This window comes from Ursus maritimus, unplaced genomic scaffold (genome assembly GCF_017311325.1).
Source record: "Ursus maritimus isolate PB19 unplaced genomic scaffold, ASM1731132v1 scaffold_15, whole genome shotgun sequence".
NCBI classification, from domain to species: domain Eukaryota; kingdom Metazoa; phylum Chordata; class Mammalia; order Carnivora; family Ursidae; genus Ursus; species Ursus maritimus.
The window spans coordinates 24,359,257-24,382,895 of record NW_024423897.1 but is presented as its reverse complement, the minus strand read 5'-3'; the positions used below and the strand labels follow the sequence as shown (position 1 = coordinate 24,382,895).

Here is a 23,639-nt window from a genome sequence, read left to right as displayed (position 1 = left end):
GGAAGCATCATAGATCCTAAGATAAAGAAGATACGTGAAAGCTTTCCAAGCAAGTGAGTGAAAAAGAACAAGAGCATCAAGCAGGAAAAAGAAGAGTTTGGGAATGATAATTAGATAATTAATGACCTAAGCATTTAATATTTTTTTAAAACTACAGGCATATTGGAATTATATGGGAAACTTCAAGAGTATGAATACCCTATCCTGCAGTCAAAATTGTGAATTGATTGTTAGTAGATGAGTCCTGGGCATGAGTACATTGTAAAAGCTCCCGGATGAGTCTCTAGGGCAGCCAGGTTTAGGGAAGCTTGTTAAGAGGACAGGATGCAAATATATTTTTGTAACTGAGATATAATTGACATATAACATTGTGTAAATTTAAGGTGAGCAACATGTTGATTTCGTACATTAGCGTATTGTAGTATGATTACCAACGCAGTATTAGCTAACACCTCCATCATATCCCTTCCATATCTTTCTCTTTCTCCTTCCCCTCCTCCTCCTTCCCCTCCTCCTCCTTCCCCTCCTCCTCCTTCCCTCCTCCTCCTCCTTCCCTCCTCCTCCTCCTTCTCCTCCTCCTCCTCCTCCCCTTCTTCTTCTTCTTCTTCTTCTTCCAGTGAGACAGTTAAAATCTAGTCTCCTAGCACCTTTAAAGTTTATAAAACAGTATTTTTACTATAATAACTATCCTCTGTGTTAGGTCTCCAGAACTCATTTTTTTAGAGCAGGAGAGAGAAAATTGGGGAATGAAGTTGAAACAAGATGGGACACTGCCTTAAATTATATGGTAAAAATTTGTTTTTTTCCACGAGAGATATTTGAGAGACACTGGAGGCTTTTAAAGAAAAGGGAGAGGGGCGCCTGGTTGGCTCAGTTGATTGAGCGTCCAACGCTTGGTTTTGGCTCAGATTGTGATCTCAGGGTCCTGGAATTGAGCCGGGTGTCAGGCTCCCTGCTCAGCTGGCAGTCTGCTTGTCTGCCTCTCCCTCTGCCCCTCCCCTTGCTCATTCTCCCTCTCTCTCTCTCAAATAAATAAATCTTTAAAAAGAAAAAAAAGAAAAAAAAGGGAGAGATTTATTCATTATTATTTTCTCCTTTATTAACTAATCTTCAGTCTGACTCAGTGGAAAGAGCCCTGGCAGTTGAAAAACCCGAGTACAAATCCCATCTATCACTGAGTAAGCTTGACTCAATATTCAATCATAAAGTTTGAATCCACAGTTTTCTTTATGCGCGAAGTGTGGTATCTATCTTGTATCCTGATGAGTAGGGATGAAACATTTAAACTCTCTGCAGTTAAGTGGTGTGTTCGTAGGCATTTGCCATCTTAATCCTATCCGCTACATTTTAGCCATGAGGAAGCCCAGGCTTTAGAAGGAAACTTTGAGACTAGTCATGTTTTGTGCCAATTTAATTGAAGAACCCACATCTCACAAGTACAGAAAATACTCCTTTTTTATAGTAAACTGAATATTATGCTTACGCTAGCTCTTTGAATTATTTACAAAGACACCATCAAAAATGGCTTTGGCAGACCAAGCCTTCTGGTGCAGGTATTTCAAGAAAAAGCAAACTGAGGCCTAGAACTGAAGCTGCAGGAAAGATGTTTTTACTCCATATATTGAACTTCCCTTCTTCTATGTATTTGTCAGCAGGGATTAGGACCAGGAATTCTCAGCAGAAATCTTACAGGACAGAAGACAGCAGATGATAAATTTAAGGTGTGAAAGAGAAAGCCTGCCAAGTGAGAATTCTGTATCTGGCAAAAGTGTTCTTCAAAAATGAGGGAAGAAATTATGACATTCCCAGAGAAACAAAAGATGAAGGTGTTCATTACCTTTAGAGTTACCCTACAAAAAATTATGATAAAGAGAGACTTTCAATTTGAAGTGAAAGGCCGATAGACACTAACTCAAAATGATATGAAAATGTTCTCTAGTAAATGTAAATGCATGGACAACTATAAAACCCCATATTATTTTAATTTTGGTCCATAAATCCACTTTCCATTCTTTTATAGAATTTAAAAGACTAGAGCATAAAAATTAACTCAAATTTATGTTAGTTGATAGGCAATATAAGAAGATGGAATTTGTGACACCAGTAAAACAAAGTGAGGGGACAGAGCTGCAATGGAGTAAACTTTATGCAATTGAAGTTAAGTTGTTATCCATTTAAAATAGGTTGTTAATAGTATATTTAAGTATGTTAAATAACTGGAATTAAAATAAAAACTTTAAAAAACCAATAGTATATTTTTGTTATAACTGTAGTATGTTATATGTAATTCTCATGGTAACCACAGTGAAAATTTCTATAGAATATACATAGAAAACAAGAAGGGAATTAAAATATGTCACTACAAAAAATCAACTAAACACAAAGGAAGGCAGTAAGGAAGGAAATGAGGAACAAAAGAGCTTTAAGATATAGAGAAAACAAATTAAAAATGACAATAATAATTTCTTTACTATTAGTAGCTACTTTAAATGTGAACAAATTAAACTCCTCAATCAAAAGACATAAATTGGAATATCTGGGAGAGATGGCAGAATAGGAGGACCTTAAACTCACCTCATCCCACAGATACAACTAGATAACACTCACATCAGTGCAAATAACCCAGAAAGCAACCCAAAGATTGGCAGAACAAACTGCACAACTAAATGTAGATGAGAGGCCACACTGAAGAGAGTCAGAAGGGCAGAGGCAGGGTGGGGAGCTAAAACCTGAGGTCTGGCCACAGGAGGGAGCTGGGAGTGTGAAGAGGGGCAAGAAACAGACTATCACACCAGGGAGCCTGCATGGGGAAGATGAATCCCCATAGCACTTGGTTTTGGAAATCAGAGGTACTGAGTTTTGTGAGTTTTTACAACCAGTAAAAATCAGCTACACTCAGCTCTAGAAGAGCTCAGCTCTGGCACACTTTGTGGATCAGCCCTGGCCAGCCCTGGTCTCCACAGCCACTACATGTCCCCTGTGACAGAGGACCAGTTCCACCTTTTTAACCGTGCGTGCCCAACCACTACTTTCAAGAGCAGGAGAAGTAGCCGACTTTCCTAAGACACAGAGACAGACACAGAGAATTAGGGAAAATGAGGAGACAGAGGAATATGTCCCAAATGAAAAAATAGGACAAAATCATAAGCAAAACTGAGATAAGTAATATGCCCAATAGAGAATTTAAATAATTTAATGATCATAAAGTCCACTCACTGGACTTGAGAAAAGAATAGAGGACATCAGTGAGACCCTTACACAGAGATAAAAGGAACCAGTCAGAGATGAAGAACACAATAAATGAATTAAAAAACAGCTGATAGAATAAATAGCAGGCTAAAGGAAGCAGAGGAGTGAATTAATGACCTGGAAGACAGAGTAATGGAAAGTAATCAAGCTGAGAAAGTGAGGAAAAAAAGGAATTACGCAAAATGAGATGAGACTTAGAGAACTCAGTGACTCCATCAAGCATAATAACATTCGCATTATAGGGATCCCAGAAGAAGAGAGAAAAGGTGGCAGAAAAACTACTGAAGAAATAATAGCTGAGGGGCGCCTGGGTGGCACAGCGGTTAAGCGTCTGCCTTCGGCTCAGGGCGTGATCCCGGCGTTCTGGGATCGAGTCCCACATCAGGCTCTTCCGCTATGAGCCTGCTTCTTCCTCTCCCACTCCCCCTGCTTGTGTTCCCTCTCTTGATGGCTGTCTCTATCTCTGTCGAATAAATAAATAAATAAAATCTTTAAAAAAAAAAAAAAGAAATAATAGCTGAAAATTTTCCTAATCTAGGGAAGGAAACAGATATCCAGATCCAGGAGGCACAGAGCTTCCCCAACAAAATCAACCCCAGGAGGTCCACACCAAGACGCATAGTAACTAAAATGGCAAAAAGTAGTGATAATGGAAGCAAATTTTAAAGTAGTAAGAGAAAGCAGTCAATACAAGGGAAACCCTAAAACTATCAGCAAATTTTTCAGAAGAAACTTCGCAGGCCAGAAAGAAGTGGCATGATATATTCAAAGTGTTAACAGGAAAAAATCTGCAGCCAAGAATAGTCTATCCAGCAAGGCTATCATTCAGAATAGGAAAGATAGAGTTTCTCAGACAAACAAAAACTAAAGGAGTTCGTGACCATTAAATCAGCCCTGTAAGAAATATTAAAAGGGACTCTTTGAGTGAAAAGGAAAAATCATAAGTGAGAATACGAAAAGCAAGAAACACAAAAGCAGTAAAAATAAGTATATCTGTAAAAATCAGTCAAGGGAGTCACAAAATAAAACTATGTAAAATATGACACCTTATACTTAAAACATGGTGGCGGTGTGGGGGAGGGGGAGCAGTAAAGAATGGGTTCAAACTTAAGCGACGATCAACTTCATACAGACTGCTATAGGCATACGATGATATTTACAAACCTAATGGTAACCACAAATCAAAAACCAATAATAAATAGGCAGAGAATAAAGGGAAAGGAATACAACTATATCACTAAAGAAATCCGGCAACCATGAAAGAGAGCAAGAGAGGAAAGGATCAGAGAAAAACTACAAAAACAGCCAAAAACAAGTAGCAAAATGGCAATGAATACATATCTATCAATAATTACTTTGAATGTAAATAGACTTAACCCTCTAATAAAAAGACATAGGGTGACAAAGTGGGTAAAAAAAATAAGACCCATCTAATTGCTGCCTAAAAAAGACTCATTTTGGACCTAAAATCACCTGCAGATTGAAAGTAAGGGGATGGAGAAACATTTATCATTCAAATTCATGTCAAAAGAAAACCAGGGTAACAATATTTATATCAGACAAAACGGACTTTAAAACAAAAGACAAAGAAGGACTCTAGACAATAATAAAGGGGGGAATCCAACAAGAAGATATAACAATTATAAATATTTATGCACCCAAACACAATTTACATTAACAGATCACCTAAGCAAAAAAATCAACAAGGAAACAGTGACTTTGAATGACACACTGGAACAGATGGATTTAACAGACATAGTCAGAACATTTCATCCTAAAACAACAGAATACACATTCTTTTCAAGTGCACATGAAATATTCTCCAGGATAGATCACATGTTAGGCCACAAAACAAGTCTCAACAAATTCAAAAAGATTGAAGTCATATCTCACAACTTTTCTGACTACAATTCCATAAGAAAAAATCTGGAAAGACCCCAGATTCATGGAACTTAAATTACATGCTACTAAACAATGAATAGGTCAACCAAGAAATCAGAAAAGAAATTTAAAAAAATATATGGAAACAAATGAAAATGAAAACACAATGATCCAAAATCTTTGGGATGCAGTAAAAGCAATTCTAAGAGGGAAGTATATAATAATACTGGCCTACCCCAAGAAGCAAGAAAAATCTTAAATACATAACCTAACCTTATACCTAACGGAGCTAGAAAAGGAAAAACAAACAAAACCCAAAACAGCAGAAGGGAGAAAATAATAAGGATAAGAGAAGAAATAAATGATACAGAAACTAAAAAACAAAGAAACAAAAAATAATGGAACAGATCAATGAAACCAGGAGTTGGTTTTTTGAAAAGATAACAAAACTGATAACCTCTAGCTAGACTCACCCAAAAAATAAAGAGAGAGGACTCAAATAAACAAAATCAACTAATGAAAGAGAAGAAAGGATAACCAAACCACAGAAATATAAACAATTGTAAGAGAATATTATAAAAACTAATATGCAAAGAAATTGAACTACCTAGAGGAAATAGAAAAATTCCTCACAATATATAACCTACCAAAACGAAAACAGGAAGAAATAGAAAATTTGAACAGACTGATTACCAGCAATGAAATTCAATCAGTAATCAAAAAAACTCCCAACAAACAAAAGCCCAGGACTACATGGCTTCACAGGCGAATTCTACCAAGGATTTAATGAAAAGTTAACATCTATTCTTCTCAAACTATTCCAGAAAATAGAAGAGAAAAGAAAAACTTTCAAATTCATTCTGTGAGGCCAGAATTACCTTGATATCAAAACCAGATAAAGATACCACAAAAAAGAGAAAACTCAATATCTCTGATGAACACAGATGCAAAAATCCTCAACAAAATACCAACAATCAAATCCAACAATACATTAAAAAATATCATTTACCATGATCAAGTGGGATTTACTTCTGGGATGTAAGGGTGGTTCAATATTTGCAAATCAATCAATATGACACATCACATCAATAAGAGAAAGCCTAAAAACCATATAATCATTTCAGTAAATGCAGAAAAAACATTTGACAAAGTGCAACATCCATTCATCATAAAAATCCTCAGCAAAGTAGGTTTAGAGAGACCATATCTCAACATAATAAAGACCTTATATGAAAACCCACAGCCAACATTATACTCAATGAGGAAAAACTGAGAACTTTTTCCCTAACGTCAGAAATAAGACAAGAATGTTCACTCTCACCACTTTTATATAACATAGTACTGGAAGTCCTAGCCACAGCCATCAGACAACAAAAAGAAATAAAGAAGTAAAACTTTCACTATTTCACTATTTGCCAAAGACATGATATTATAGACGCCACCAAAAAACTACTAGAACTGATTAATGAATTCAGTCAAGTCACAGAATACAAAATCAATGTACAGAAATGTGTTGCATTTCTGCATACTGATTAATGAAGCAGCAGAAAGAGAAATTAAGAAAACAATCCCATTTATAACTGCACCAAAAATAATAAAATACTTAGTAATAAACTTAACCAAGGAGGTGAAAAACCTGTACTCTGAAAACTACAAAACACGGATGAAAGAAACTGAGAGGACACAAAGAAATGGAAAGACATTGTATGCTCATGGATTGGAAGAAAACATATTAGTAAAATGTCCATACTACCCAAAGCAATCCACACACAATTAATGCAACCCTCATAAAAATACCAACACCATTTTTCACAGAGGTAGAACAAACAATCCTAAAATTGATATGGAACCACGAAAGACCCTGAATTGCCGAAGCAACCCTGAGAAAGAAAAACAAATCTGGAGGTATAACAATTCCAGGCTTCACACAGCTGTAGTGATCACACAGCTGTAGTGATCAAAACATTATGGTACTTGTACAAAGGCAGACACATAGATCAATAGAATGTAATAGAAAACCCAGGAACAAACCCACAATTATACAATCAATTGAACTTCTACAAAGGAGGAATATGCATTGGGAAAAGGACAGTGTCTTCAACAAATGGTGCTGGGAAAAAGGTACAGCTACATGAAAAAGAACAAGCTGGACCACTTTCCTACACCATATACAAAAATAAACTCAAAATGGATTAAAGATCTAAATGTGAGACCTGAAACCGTAAAAATCCTTGAGGGGAGCACAGGCAGTAATTTCTCTGACATTGGCCATAGCAACATTCTTCTAGATATGTTTCCTGAGGTAAGGGAAATAAAAGCAAAAATAAACTATTGGGACTACATCAAAATAAAAAGCTTCTGCACAGCAATGGAAACAATCAACAAAATTAAAAGGCAACCTACTGAATGGGAGAAGATGTTTGCAAATGACATATTCAATAAAAGGTTAGTATTCAAAAAATATAAAGAACTTTTACAAATCAACAACCAAAAAACCAAACAATCGAGTTTTAAAAAAATGGGCAGAAGACATGAACAGACATTTCTCCAAAGAAGGCATCCAGATGGCCAACAGACACATGAAAAGATGCTCAACATCACTCATTCAGGGAAATAGATTTTTGGGCTATATTGAATTGCAAATCAGGCTATATCAAAATGCAAAAAAAAATCTGTACATCAAAGGACACAGCTAACACTGAAAATGAAACCCCCAGAATGAAAGAAAATATTTGAAAATCATATCTAATAAGGAGTTAAGATCCATAATATACAAAGAACTCCTACAACTAAATAATAAAAGAAATCTGACTATAAAATGAGCAAAAGATTTGAATGGACATTTCTCCAAAGAAGATATATAAATGACAAACAGGTCTATAAAAAGATGCTCACTATCACTAAGCATTTGGGAAATGAAAAAAAAATAATTTTACCTCCTATTCCTCATGCCTACTAAGATCACTATTATCAAGAAAAAAAAAACTCAGAAAATAATAATTGGTGGTAAGGATGCAGAGAAATTGGAATCCTTGTGCTTTGTTGGTGGGAATACAAAATAGTACAGCCACCTGTAGGACACAATACTATGGTTTCTCAAAAAATTAAAAATAGAATTACCATGTGATCTGGCAATTCTACCTCAAAGTATATTTCCAAAAATGTTACACTGAGGATCTTGAAGAAATATTTGCACACTCATTTATAGCAGCACTATTCTTTTTTAATCATATATTAACATTTTATTTTTTTTTTTATTTTTTTAATGTTTTTTTATTATATTATGTTAGTCACCATACAGTACATCCCTGGTTTTTGATGTAAAGTCCGATGATTCATTAGTTGCGTATAACACCGAGTGCACCATGCAATATGTGCCCTCCTTGCTACCCATCACCAGTCTATCCCATTCCCCCACCCCTCTCCCCTCTGAAGCCCTCAGTTTGTTTCTCAGAGTCCATAGTCTCTCATGTTTCATTCCCCCTTCTGATTACTCCCCCTTTCTTCTTCCCTTTCTTCTCCTACCAATCTTCCTAGTTCTTATGTTCCATAGATGAGAGAAACCATATGATAATTGTCTTTCTCTGCTTGACTTATTTCACTTAGCATTATCTCCTCCAGTGCCATCCATGTTGCAGCAAATGTTGAGAAATCGTTCTTTTTGATAGCTGAGTAATATTCCATTGTATATATGGACCACAATTTCTTAATCCAATCATCTGTTGAAGGGCATCTCAGCTCCTTCCATGATTTAGCTATTGTGGACAAAGCTGCTATGAACATTGGGGTGCATATGGCCCTTCTCTTCATTACATCTGTATCTTTGGGGTAAATACCCAGTAGTGCAATTGCTGGATCATAGGGTAGCTCAATTTTTAACGTTTTAAGGGACCTCCACACTGTTTTCCAGAGCGGTTGTACCAACTTGCATTCTCACCAACAATGTAGGAGGGATCCCCTTTCTCCACATCCTCTCCAACAATTGTGGCTTCTTGCCTTGTCAATTTTTGCCATTCTAACTGGCGTAAGGTGGTATCTTAGTGTGGTTTTGATTTGAATTTCCCTGATGGCTGATGATTTTGAACATTTTTTCATGTGTCTGTTAGCCATTTGTATGTCTTCATTGGAAAAGTGTTCATATCTTCTGTCCATTTTATGATTTGTTTATTTGTTTCTCGTGTATTGAGTTTGAGAAGTTCTTTGTAGATCTTGGATACCAGTCTTTTATCTGTAGTGTCATTTGCAAATATATTCTCCCATTCCGTGGGCTGCCTCTTAGTTTTTTTGACTGTTTCCTTGGCTGTGCAGAAGCTTTTTATCTTGATGAAGTCCCACAAGTTCATTTTACCTTTTGTTTCTTTTTGTTTTTCCTTTTCTTTTCTTTTGTTATCTTTTTGCCTTTGAAGATGTGTCATGAAAAATGTTGCTGTGGCCAATGTCGTAGAGGTTGCTGCCTATGTTCTCCTCTAGGATTTTGACAATAGTCAAGAGTTGGACACAATCCAAGTGTCCATCAATAGAATTGATAAACAAAATGTGGCATGTACTACAATGTAATATTTTTCAGCCTTAAAAAGGAAAAAAATCATGACACATGCTATAACATGGATAAATACTGAAGCTATTATGCCAAGTGACATAAACCAGTCATAAAAAGACAAATCCTGCATGAATCCACTCATAAAATTCATAGAAAGTCAAAGTCATAGAAATAGAAAGTAGAATCCTGCCTGCCAGGAGCTTTGGAAAGGGGAAATGGGCAGTCATTTAATGAGCGTAGAATTTTAGTTTTACAAGATGAAAAATTTCTGGAGATTAGTTGTACAACAATGGTAATATATTTAACATTACTGACTTGCACATTTGGAAATGGTTGAGATGATGAATTTTGGTTATGTGTTTTTTACCACAATAAAAAAATAATTTTAAAAACTATTAGAACAAATTAAAAAGTTCAGCAAAATTAGAGAATATAAAATCAATATTTAACAAATCCATTGTATTTCTATGCTCTAGTGACGAATAATTTCCCCCAAAATGAAGAAAACCAATTCCATCTACCACAGCATCAAAAATAGCAAAATCTTTAGAAATAAATTAAACCAATGTAACATTTGTACACTAAGAATTAAAAAATATTGCCAAGAAACAGACCTATAAATACAGAGAACAAAGTGATGGATGCAAGAAAAAAGGGAGGTCGAGGGAATGGGCAAATGGGTGAAGGGAAGTGAGAGATAGATGAATAAGTCACAGGAAGAAAAGTCACAGCATAAAGAATACAGTCAATGATATTGTAATAGTGTTGTTATGTTGACAGATGGTAGCTACACTTGTGGTGAGCACAGCATAAGTATAGAGATATTGAACCCCTATGTTGTATAATTGAAACTAATATAACATTGTGTGTCAACTATCCTCAAATGAAAAATTTTTTAAAAAAGAAACATACATACAAGCTGAGTTTTTTAAGAATTTTTTTTAATTTTTAAAAAAATTAAAAAGCACTGCTAAGAGAAATTAAAGAAGACCTAAAGAAATAGAGACAGATCCCATGTTCATAGTTTGGAAGACTTAATCTCGTTAAAATAGCAATAATCCCTAAAGCAATCTGAACATTTAATGTAATCCTGATCAAAATTCCCACTGTCTTTATTGCTGAAATTGACAATCTAATACTAAAATTCATATTGCATTTCAAGGGACTCTGGGTAGCCAAAGCAATCTTGAAAAAGCACAAAGTTGGTGGATTTACGTATCCAGATTTAACACACACTACAAAGTTATAGTGACAAAAAAAAAGTGTGATATTGGCACAAGGATTGACACGTAGAACAACAGACTAGAGTAAGGAGTCAAAATAAATTCACACACATTTGCTCAATTGATATATTATGACCTTATTGTTTTAGTGCAGTTTTAGATTTACAACAAAATTGAGAGCAAGGTACAGAGATTTCCTTTATACTCCCTGCCTCCATACATTCATAGGCTCCCGCATTATCAGTATCATTTACCAAAATGGTATATTTTTACCAAGGATGAATCTACACTGACACATCATACTCACCCCAAATCCATAGTTTTCCTTATGGTTTACTCTTGGTGTTGTACATTTATAAGTATGGACAAAAGTTGAATGAAATACATTTATCATTATAAGATCACAAGAGAGTATTTTCACTGGCCTAAACATTCCCTGTGCTCTGTCTTTTTATGTCTCTCTCCTGACAATTACTGAACTTTTTACTGTCTCCATAGCTTTGCCTTTTCATGACAAATAGATGAGTAGATTAACTTTCATATGAAAATCATACACATATTGTAGGATTCCATGTATGCGAAATGTCTGAATAGGCAAATTCATAGAGATAAAAAAGTTTAATGGCTGCCAGGAATTGATAGATGGGGAATTGAGAAGTATGTAGTTGATTTTTGTGTTTGGAGAAGGGGGTAGATGATGGAAATGTGTTGGAATTAGTAGTGATGGTTATACAACATTGTAAATGAATGTATACTAAAAAATATGCTTCAAAGTGGCAAATTTTAAGTTTTATGAATTTTATCTCAATTCAAGAAAACATTGTATTTTCCTTATCAAGTGTCAGATTTTAAATGTTAAACTTTCTGTGTCTCACTTTCATTATGGCTAAACCACAGAGCTGATGTCCATCTAATGAGATTCCTTTAAGAATTAAGTTACATAACATGAGGGATGTGGGAAGTTGACTCACAAAGCTCGTGTAGAAAATAGTCACGTGGGGAGGTGGAATTCCCATCACTGATGAATACTAACTTCCACCAGCATACCCAAAGTTCCTAGAAGACAGTCATAATATCTGCTTTCCTTAGCAACTTTTCCCCACCATTAATACGGGGCTTAACTATAGTAGTGATTTTTAAAAAAATAATATGTTAAATGAAAGGAAAAGCAATTACATGTATAAATTTATCAGCATTCACTCAATGTTTTTTATACATGTCCTCTACAATGAAAAAAGCTATGAAAGTGGTTGAATGCATTTTTATAATGTGGCTCTAATGTCTACATTCTAATGGACACTTTGGTTAAGAATCAATACTAAAGGGGCGCCTGGGTAGCGCAGTCGTTAAGCGTCTGCCTTCAGCTCAGGGCATGATTCTGGCGTTTCGGGATCGAGTCCCACATCAGGCTCCTCCGCTGGGAGCCTGCTTCTTCCTCTCCCGCTCTCCCTGCTTGTGTTCCCTCTCTTGCTGCTGTCTCTCTGTCACATAAATAAATAAAATCTTAAAAAAAAAAAAAGAATCAATACTAAAAACAGAGGGGAAGGAGGTGGGGGAGGGGGATAGGTTGGTGATGGGTATTAAGGAGGGCATGTATTGCATGGTGCACTGGGTGTTATACGCAAGTAATGAATCGTGGAACTTTACATCAAAAACTAGGGATGTACTGTATGGTGACTAACATAATATAATAAAAAATTATTATAAAAAAAAGAATCAATACTAAAGATGTAAATGCGTATCCCACATAGATCACTCTTTTAGAGGTGGAAGTGTTTAGTGAAAAGGAGAGCGGGCCTGATAGTGTAGCAGATTGATACTTGTCTTCTAATAATTGATCTACATTTCTGCCATTAAAATCAAGTTTCAAATGAACATATGACCACCCAAATAAAGCTTGTTTCTTGTTGTTGAGAGATGAAAGAAATGGAGAATCAATGGACCTGGACAACAAATGGATAGACTGCATTGATGAAGGCACAGTTGCCTGGCACCCCAGGATCACCAATTTATCTCTTGACTGATTCGTGAGAGAAAAAGAAAATAATATAATTTTTCCCCAAACCTCAGAAATCTTACAATATCTTTGAACAGACTCTCCCAGTCATTCAATAATAGATAGTTTTAGAATTTAAGCCCGTTTCATGTTTTAGAATTTAAGTCCATATTGCCTGACATTTGTAATTGTAAGATTAACCTGGAGTACATATTAGAATTCAAGTTCCCAGATCCTTCTCCTAGAGGTTTTGATTCTTTAGGATAAAGAGGAGCCCAAGTGCCTATTTTTAATAAATACACAAGTAATGTACTATTTGTTCACCTTTGAAAATATTTCTTTAATTATAGTTACCAAAAGTATTCATGTCTTTTCACCCACTAACCAACCAAAGAAAGAAAGGGTATTTTAAAAGGATAATATTATTGAACACTGTGTTGATTGAAATATTTATGATTTTAAACTCTGAATAATTGGACATAGAAAAGAAAAATCTTTCAATCATAGGGTCTTAGGAAAATTCTTCAACGTCCCACATTCCATCTTGAATACCGTAGATGTCTTTGTCTGGTTATCTAGGAATTTAAAACCCTGACCGAGGAGGTTCTAATTGGTTGTAGAATCTACCACAAAACTGGACCACAATAAAAGCCATAGGAATGTGTAGCTCAGCCAAAATCAGCATCTACCATAATAACCAAACTCAAATGCTCCACCACTTTCGCTGTAAAGAAAGAAAAAGAAAGAAAAAGAAATTATGAAAAGAACACTTAAAATTTCTAGGTATTGCACTAAGTGCTCCTCAATGAGGATAATTTAAAAATGGAGAGTGTGTAGAGGCTGTGGCACAAGCAGGTGGGCTTTGCCCGCTCTGCCACACTGCACGTGTTCTCCCCAGCACCTGAGGCTGTTCACCTCTTCCTACACGCTCAGTCCTGATTCAACCTTGGAACCTACACAGACCCAAGAGAGGAGAGGATTAGAGATTTTCAGATTAAAGGAGAGGAAATACCTGTCATAGAAAACGGTGACTCAGAAAAATTGACCAAACTTAAAGACTGCAAACTCCTTTTGAGTGAAGGATACAGGAAGGGAGTTTACATGGAAGGTTCCAGAATGCCCTGCTTCTAAGAAAGGTTTGGAGTGTTTCATGGAGTTCAAGAGACAGACAGGAGCATCAGAGGAGCCCTTCTTAGCATGAATAAGCCCACTGTGATGGATTTCAGATATCTGTAGCTGGTAGGATTTCCTGCTCAATTATGCTCAAGTTAGCTTGCAGCTACACCATGGGGACTACCATTGATCATCTGGACTTTGGAATTACATCAGTCACTAGATTGTCATTAGTAAATCATAATTAAATTAAGTTCAGCTAACTGACTTATACATTTGCAGAATATCCACAGAGTTATATTTGAGAGGTCAAATACAAAACTGCTTCTAGAAATGAGAATTCAGGAAAGGTACAAGTGTGTTTCTGTGGCTTTCACAGAAAGAGTAGTTATTTTCTGCATATACTGTGCCAAGGCTATCAAAAACATGGGCTTTCCTATCATTTTATGATGGTTTCTTCATTATTTTGGAAGAGCCATATTTAGTGTTGTGTTCTTACAATTGTTCGACGCAGAAAACGCACGTATTGGAATAAGTTTGGCCATTGGTTGCACAGACTGGATCCTTTTCTCTTGTGCAAAAATGTGATTGCTGTATATACACATCACAGCTTGGCTGCTAAACATTAAGAGACAAAATAAATGTACCAAGTAATGAACTTTTTAAATAAAATGTCCTTTAATCTTAATAAAAATTGCCATGCATTAAAATGGAATAAATATATTCTATATTGAGGTTTAAAAATAAACATCAAGGTACCTACAGTCCACTTACACATAAAATATTTTTAGGATATTTTTACAAACCCAACATCATTTTTTTAAAAAAAACATAGAAATGGCTAAATATATTTTTATAATTTAGACATTCTGCCTCCACTTCTCCTCATACTAGGGTCAGATTTTCCCCAGTTGACCCTTGATCAGTGAAGGTCTTAGAGGTATGGACCCTCCCATCCTACGCAGTTGAAAATCACATATAACTTTTGACTCCCCCAGAATTTAAATACCAATACTCTACTGTTGACCAGAAGCCTTATGATAACATAAACAGTCAATTTACACATAGTTTGTATATGTATTATATATGGTGTTCTTACAATAAAGGTAGAGAAAAGAAAATATTAAGAGAATCATAAGGAAGACTGTACTGTTCTGTAAAAAAATCTGTGTATAAGTGGACCCATACAGTTTAAAAGCCAACTATATTTCATACCACAAGAAATCATAAAACAATTTTTAATAATTCCCTTGTCTTTCTCAATAGTTTCACTACTATCTAACCTGATAGTTTCAGATTATTACCACAGTTGTCTGAATTCATATATATGAGTGTTTGCATATGTGTATATAAGCATATAGATATGTATGTAATTTGCTTAATGATGGCAGTGTTGGTTATTTACATAAACAATAATCTGTGTATTCTTACATAACTTGTTTTTTAAATGTCTTTGTAACTTTTATCTATTCACATGTTTAAAGCTGTAGTTCATTTTCATCACCTCTATGTAATAATTCATTATGAATGTATGACAATTATTATTTTATCTACTGTTTAGGAAAAATTGGGCTGTTGCTTTTTTAATCCTCTTGTTTTGCTAGGATAAAAAGTTCTTTCAACACCGCTTAACCCATAACAGACCCTTGTCTATAACAAGGCTATAGTTTGTAATCGATTTTTTAGTAATGAGATATTTTTACCTTATCTTTAATGCCAAATGATTTTGTATGTCTGGAAGATTCTATTTCTTGAACTTGGTGTAATAATAAAACTATTTGTTACTTTTGAAGGACCATTCTGTTGTACACAGTGAAATTTGCTGTTAAAACTTACAATAAAAAAAATTAAAGGCTTACCATTTCAATTTCTGAAGTAATCAGTATTAACTTACCACTTGATGGATTTCTGATAAAGGTTCAAAAGAAGTTTCTGCAACCAATCCCCCCACACAAAAATTAAAAATAAGAGGAGGGAGGGGAAAAACCATCAGAGTCTCTGGTGAAAAGTACCTGCATCTTTAAGTAGCAAAATATTATGCAAATTGCCTAATCAGGACCCTGCAAATAACGAGATGAGCCTTTCATAGCAATCAAACAGTAAGTTCACAAAATAAATTCAGATGTAGAAAGATAATTCCAAATTAATCTTGCTCTGTGAGAATTATCTTATGTATTATTCAATAATCATCAAACCCTCCTGTAAGATACTATACTTGTGATTTTTTTCCGTTTTTATAGATGAGACATCTTAGTTGGACAAGAAAACGGTTTGCTTAGCGCCACTTATATGCCTTGCAAAAAGTCACTTAATATGAAGAAATTTATTATTATTTAATTAACTAGTACTCAGGTCTAATATCAGGGATCTATCCACTACCTCACAGGTACTTTATTCTGAAATTCATGGACCCCCTTTGGCTTTAAGGAGCATAAGTTGTTAGCAGAGGAATCAATGAATTCTTTTCTTATACAAAGCCATGACTCAGAGCCAGCAAACAACAAATCAGATTTTCAAGGAATGTCAGACCTAGAAGACATCGCTACTTTCCACACTCTGCATTGAGCAACCATGGAATCTGACCTCCGACAAGGGAGGGGAAAAAAAGGTACATATCTTCAGTCATAAATGAACAAAAAGACAAGTTCATTCTATGAGTACTGCTCATCCTAACTTACTTCTTTGTCTCCACCTCTCTAAGGTGGGAAATGAGATAAAGCAACCCATTGATGCAATTGTAGAAGGTATTTCTAACATGCTCTGTTTCATGTTGCCAGTTTAACATTTATAAATCCTATAAATCAAACTCCTCCATTTCTAGATAATAGCAGTTGTTTGCTACATTTCTAAGATATGGGAAATGTTTCATCCAGGACTGAAAAACGTACTCACCAGAATAACGAGGAAATGCCAAAGCAATGAAAAACATAGCTTTGATCCATGTCAAGAAGAAAGACATTTTACCAAGTCTGTGGAAGAAACCCATAGAGACATTATAACATATGGCACAGGGACAACCTGCCCATTTCTAAATGAAACTTTCTTATAGATGAGGAAGCTTTTCCACTTCCTAGATTCCTACTTAGTGTGGACTATTCCCTTTTTCCTTCCCCCAACCCACAGTGTCAGCAAGACATACGTGTAACAGAAGACCTTGTATGGACTTGAACACCCAGGCAAGTCCTCTGTGCATATTTAAATAGGAGCTGTTTACTCTTCCAACCCTTGGCTCAGCCCACAAGAAGCCAGGCTGCGTTTATGGAGATATGCACTTTGGAATCTTAAGTTTTTCATCAGAAAATAAAAACCGTTATTTCAGGAAGGACTGACCTACGGCAGTCCTCCCATCAAAGCTCCACACAGCAGCTACCTTCACAGAGTCCCTACCTGATCCAGCTAACACAGAGAAGACAGTGGAGAGTGGGGTTTACAGCTCTAGGGATGGTGCCTATTCTGTTCACTTTACTTCTCAACTATTTCCACCCAGCTGAGGAATCTCCCTTATCGATCTGATGGTCAGGGGCTTAAAGGGGGTGAGATGGCTTATGGCAGATAAGATGCTGACGTACTCCATGTTCGGCCTGGAGATTCTAAAATAGCTGTGGGAGAGGCTTCATAAGTGCATTATCAATAGGTCTTCTCTAAACAGAAAATTTAGGATAATATGATCAGATGTATCCAGAAGTATGGGGAGGAGAGATGGTATAGTGCTTTGAAACCAAGATAGAGAAGAGATGTAAAATCCTTCCAGGTTATTGAGTTGGAAAGAAAAGGAGAATCAAAAGAAGAGAAGAAAGAGTTTTGGGAATTGTAACTGGAAATATAACTTGGACTCTAAGTATTTTGCAACGCCGGAAGCACACAGGACTTAACTGGAGATTTGATTTGTATTAACCTTTTTATTTTAAAATCAATGGAGCTTCTCCTAAAACCTTAAGTATTAATGCAGAGAGTTCTCATGTTCCTGTTAACCAATTTCCCCTAATGGGAACATCTTGTAAAATGTGAAATGCTCAAAAAAGTTCCTAGATGAGCATTGGAATGGCCCACTGTGGGGACCTGGACTAGAGGACAGTGTGTGCCCTGAATTGTATGATGGAAAATTTGATCTTTAAGTTAAGTTAAGTTAAGCGAAGTTAAGTAAAGACCCTACAGGGTTTGAAGTGGGAAGAGATTTCATCAGAGCTATTTAACTAATCTGCTTTGCAGTCTGGCTCAGTGGTAAGAGATTTGGCAGATGGAAGCCCTAAATTCAAATCTCATCTACCACTGAGTAACCTTGACACAATACTCAGACCTTCTAATCCACAACTTCTCTAATTTTAAATGTGAGAATAATTTCTGTTTCATAGGCTTGCTGTAAATATTAAGGATAAAATATTAAGTCTGTGCATATGTTTTATGTCAGACTTAAAGTTGTCACCCTTGCCTTTTTTTATCAGTGAAGAAAGACAAGATTTAGAAAAGAATCCTTGAATCTAGCACTGTCCCATGCCAACTTAATGGGAGGGTACAAAATCTGTAAGTGCAAAAAATGTTCCTTTATCATATTAAAGTGACTATTGTGTTTACATTAGTCCCTTGAAATATTTACATAGACACAATCAGAGATATTCACGCAGGCAAATCCTTTTGGCACATTTGTGGAGAAATTAAACTGAAGTTGTCTTACATGTATTGATCAGCAGAGGTTAAGAGCAGAAGACACTAACTATATTGCACAACAGGCCAAAGCTTTTAAATTGACCATGAAAGAGAATGTTAAATGTATGGATTATTTAATGCATATCTATCTTCCTTAAAAATGTTTAATATGCATAAATGGTTGAATATATGCATAAGTGTACAGATATTTAATATACAACTATAATAAAGTCTCACACAAATATATACATATGTGTATATATAGATATATGTACATGTTGTATATATGAGTCCATATATGTGTATCTATATGCATGTATATATCTACATATGTATCTATATAATATGTAATAACAAACATATAATAACATGTATATTATATATGCAATGGTATGTATTAATGTTACATATACATATATTTATGTACACACACATATGTGTATGTATATATAGTACATAATATATACATATACTGTATATGCGTATACATATGTGTATGTACTATGTGTAGTATGCATATGGATATATAGTACATAGTCTATATATACAACATCTGTATATATATGTATATATACATACATGTATGTATATACAAAATCTGTATATATAGTACATAGTGTATATACATACGTATCCTACACATAGTACATATACATATGTGTATATCTATGTATACATATCTATATACCTAAATTATCTAGGTGAGCTCTAATGTCATCATGAGTATTTTTATAAAAGAGAGATAGAAGGAAATTTGATGCAGACACACAAAGAAGAAGGCCTTATGAAGACAGAGCTGAGAAAGATTGAAGATATTGACCTTAAAGATGATAGATAATAGATATAGATAGATGATAGATGGATAGATAAAAAGGAACAGAAGAATAAAGATATTTCTCTGTAACTATCTTTTTTCATTTAACAGTCAATGGTATATCTTCATATAAGTATATATATAATTATAATATATAATAAGTATATACACATATAAGTATACACAATTCCTTTTAAGGTATTATTAAATACTTTTGCTAGCAATGTTGTATTGAACATGATTGTAAAGGTCATTATATGCTCATTCAATTCAATCTAGACTTTAGAAGTTGCATTTTAGAGTCAAATAATATATGCAGTTTAAAATTTATAGATTTTACTATAGATTTTATAGATTTTACTTCCAGCAAATTACTTCCAGCACCCTTGTAGTCCTTTACTATGAAAAAGATATATTACAAACATGATTGTTTCTCCACACCTCATCAAATGAATGTCTCTGAAATATTCATGTTTCCACACACACACCTAATTATATACACACATATAAAATTATATATTTGGATGATTTTTTCAGTTACAGAGTTTCTTCATTTGGGAATTAAGTTGAAATTATAAGTTAATGAAACCACGATTTCTATTTTTTTTTTTTTTTTTACTTTTATCAAATTTGCCTACAAACATGGTTTACCTCCCTAAAAAAAAACAGTTGATGCATTTGCTGGAAGTAACCAACTATTTGATCTTACCTGAAAACCAACATTAAAAAATTTGTAGCTATTTAATATAGACCATCTAATTTAAAATAACTTTCTCATGGTGTCACTTTTTAAAAAATTGATGTCTAGAAATGTATAGGAAAGAAATTACACTTGACCTCAAAGGGCCCATAGGTTAAATCACATTTCTTTCCCTTCATATCTAGAAACACAAATTTTGGTGACAGATTTAGGGAACTATCTCATTCACTTGTGAAACTGTGAAACCCAACATTGGGAAGAAGGGGGTGGGAAGGAGTTGGAGGACAGAGAATGCAATCTCCCCTTCATGCAGTACTTCCCTTCTGTTTGAGCTCCTGCCTCCACAGCAGAGTTGGACAGATTCTCACAGATTCTCATACGGTGCTCCTTAGAAAGCCAGTATTATTCCAGAATCTTCCTCCATTCTAGGAAGTAAGTCTGCAGGCTAGCCAGTGGTTGCTGGCAGCCGGGCCCCTTTGGTTGCTTCTTAGTAAGCCATTAGCGTAGGGGAGTCTGACTGTTGTTTTTCTTTAGAATGTGTGGTCCTGGTGACTTTTTGTCCTCCCCTTGGCCTTGGTCATCAACAAGAAAACTCCTACTTAGTGTTGTATTAGCTTAAGAAAGACTTACAAAGCATTAGAACCATAGGAGAAGTGGTCCTCAACATCCTGCAATGCATGTGTTGTAGCCAGTTCAGTGTTAGCGTCTGGCTCGGGGTGTGGAGAGAAGGACGATGCATGAAGGAATCCAGGGTGCTGGCAGAGTGTCCTTGACATAGCTGACATCGAGGTCCCAGACTGTGTGATCCCTGAGGACAAGATCACACAGTTCATTTTATACTGGCACAAGGTGCATAGATATGTATTTGTGTGTATATATATATATATATTCCAGCTTTATTGAAATATAATTAATATATATCGTTGTTAACTTTAAGTTGTGCAATGTGTTGATTTGATACAGTTTTATATTGTCAAATGATTACCACCATAGTATTAGCTAACCCATCACATAATTAACTTTTTCTTTTTTGTGGCGAGAACATTTAAGATCCACTCTCCTAGCAACTTTCAAGTGTATAATAAGTAGCATTAATTATAGTTACCATGCTGTATATTAGATCTCTGGAACTTACTCATAACAGGAAATTTGTGCTCTTTGACTAACATCTCTCTATTTTCCCCACTCCCCAGCCCCTGATAACTACCATTCTCTTCTCTATTTCTATGAGTATGAGTGGGGTTTGTTTTTTGGGGTTTTTTGTTTGTTTGTTTTTTTAGATACCACATATAAGTGATATACAGTATTTGTCTTTCTCTGTCTGGCTTATACTTAGCACAATGCCCTCCAGGTCCATCCATGTTCTCACATATGACGGGATTTCCTTCTTTCTCATAGCTGAATGATGTTTCATTGCATATATACACACACCACATCTTTATTCATCCATTGACAGACACTTAAGTTGTTTTTGCATCTTGGCTATCATGAATAATGCTACAGCATAAGATAAAATATTTAAAAATCATATATCTGATAAGGGGTTAATTTCTAAAATATAATAAGAACTCACACAACTCAATAGCAAAAAACAAAAAACCCAAAAACCCCACAAGCATCTGATTAAAAAATGAGCAGAGGAGCGATGCCTGGGTTAAGCATCTGCATTTGGCTCAGGTCATGATCCCTAGGGTCCTGGGATCGAGTCCTGCATCAGACTCCTTGATCAGTGGGGAGCCTACCTCTCTCTCTGCCTGCCACTCTCCCTGCTTGTGCCCTCTCTCTCTGACAAACAAATAAATACAATCTTTTTTTAAAAAATGGGCAGAAAAACTGAATAGACATTTTTCCAAAGAAAACATAGAAATGGCCAACAGATGCATAAAAAGCTGCTCAGCATCACTCCTCATCAGGGTAATGCAAATCAAAACCACAATGAGGTGTTACCTCATACCTGTCAGAAGGGCTGCCTTCAAAAACACAAAAGATAGTGCTGGTAATACTGTGGTGTAAAATGGAACCCTTGTGCACTATTGGTGGGAATGCAAATTGGTACAGCCACACTAGAAAATAGTATGGGGGTTCCTCAAAAACTTAAAAATAGAATTACTATATATTGGAGCAATCCCATTTCTGGGTATACAATCTTCTTGACTAATTAAGTGCACAATACCATATTGTTACTGTAGGCACTAAATTTCACAGCAGATATCTAGAACTTTTTCGTCTTGTGTAACTGTAACTTTATACCCACTGAGCAACAGTTTCCCCTCTTCTCCCTCCCTCAGTCCCCTGGCAACCACAATTTTATTTTGTGCTACTATAAGTTTGACTGCTTTAGATAACTCATACAGGAGAAATCATGCCGGTATTTGTTCTTCCGTGACTAACTTATTTCATTTAGCATAACATCTTCCAGCTCCATCCACGTTACGGCAAATGGTAACATTCTCTTTAATTTTAAGGTTGAATAAAATTCCATTGCATGTGTATACCACATTTCCTTCATCCTTTTGTCTGTTGATGGACATTTGGCTTGTTTCCATATTTTGATTATTATGAATAATGCTGCAATGAACACAAGAGTGCAGATATCTCCTTAAGATCCTTATTTCAATCTTGGGGATATTTTCTTAGGAGTAGAATCGCTTGATCAGATGGTAGTTCTATCTTCAATTTTTGGGGGAACCTTCATTCTGTTTTCTGAAGTAGCTGCACCATTTTACATTCCCACCGACTGTCTTAGTCCATCTGGGCCACTATAACAAAATGCCACAACTGGGGAGCTTATAGCGACAAAAAAATGAACAGTTCTGGAGGCTGGGGGCGCGAGTATGGTTGCATTCTGATGAGTGTTCTCTTCCTATTTCATAGTTGGTGCCTTCTCGCTGTGCTCTCACCTGGGGAAGGGGTCTAGGGTTCTCTCTGGAGGCTCTCTCTTAAGGTATTAATTCCACTCATGAAGGTTTCACCTGCATTACGGAAGCACCTCCCAAAGACCCCATGAATATCAACACCTTCGGGAGTTAGGATTTCAATACATGAATTTGGGAAGGACACATTCAGACCATAGCACTAACAACATACGAGAGTTCCAATGTCTCCACATCTTCGCCAACATTTGTTATCTCCAGCGCTTTGGCCATTTTAAAATCTGGCTATTGTTTTTTGCCATTGAGTTGAAGGAGTTCCTTTTCTATTTTGGAAACTAACACCTTACCAGGTATATGGTTGGCAAATATTTTCTCCCATCTATAAGTTGTTTCTTCATTCTATTGATAGTTTCCTTTGTTGTACAGAAACTGTTTCGTTGAAGTAGTCCCACTCATCTACCTTTGGTTTTGTTGCCTGTACTTTTGATATCATACCCATGAAATCATCCCCAAGACCAATGTCATGAAGCTTTTACACTTATGTTTTCTTCTGGGAGTTATACAGTTTCAAGCCTTACCTTTTAAGTTTTTAATCCGTTTTGAGTT

At 35.5% G+C, this 23,639-nt stretch overlaps 1 protein-coding gene across 3 annotated transcripts in view; it reads right to left on the bottom strand.

Annotated features, from left to right (window-relative positions):
- Positions 1-23,639, bottom strand: part of LOC103664616 (sperm-associated acrosin inhibitor-like) — a 124,080-nt gene that overhangs the window by 4,967 nt on the left and 95,474 nt on the right. For 2 of the 3 annotated variants that reach the window (XM_040630437.1, XM_040630436.1), the window contains 4 exons: positions 20,791-20,968; positions 16,895-16,971; positions 15,897-15,934; positions 14,502-14,620 (listed from right to left, as the gene is read on the bottom strand). In XM_040630437.1, coding sequence (XP_040486371.1) covers positions 14,502-14,620; positions 15,897-15,934; positions 16,895-16,971; positions 20,791-20,945 — 389 coding nt within the window. In that variant the 5' untranslated portion in view covers positions 20,946-20,968. Of the gene's footprint in view, positions 1-13,325; positions 13,614-14,501; positions 14,621-15,896; positions 15,935-16,894; positions 16,972-20,790; positions 20,969-23,639 lie in introns of those variants that run through there. The other variant, XM_040630438.1, reaches the window with a different exon arrangement.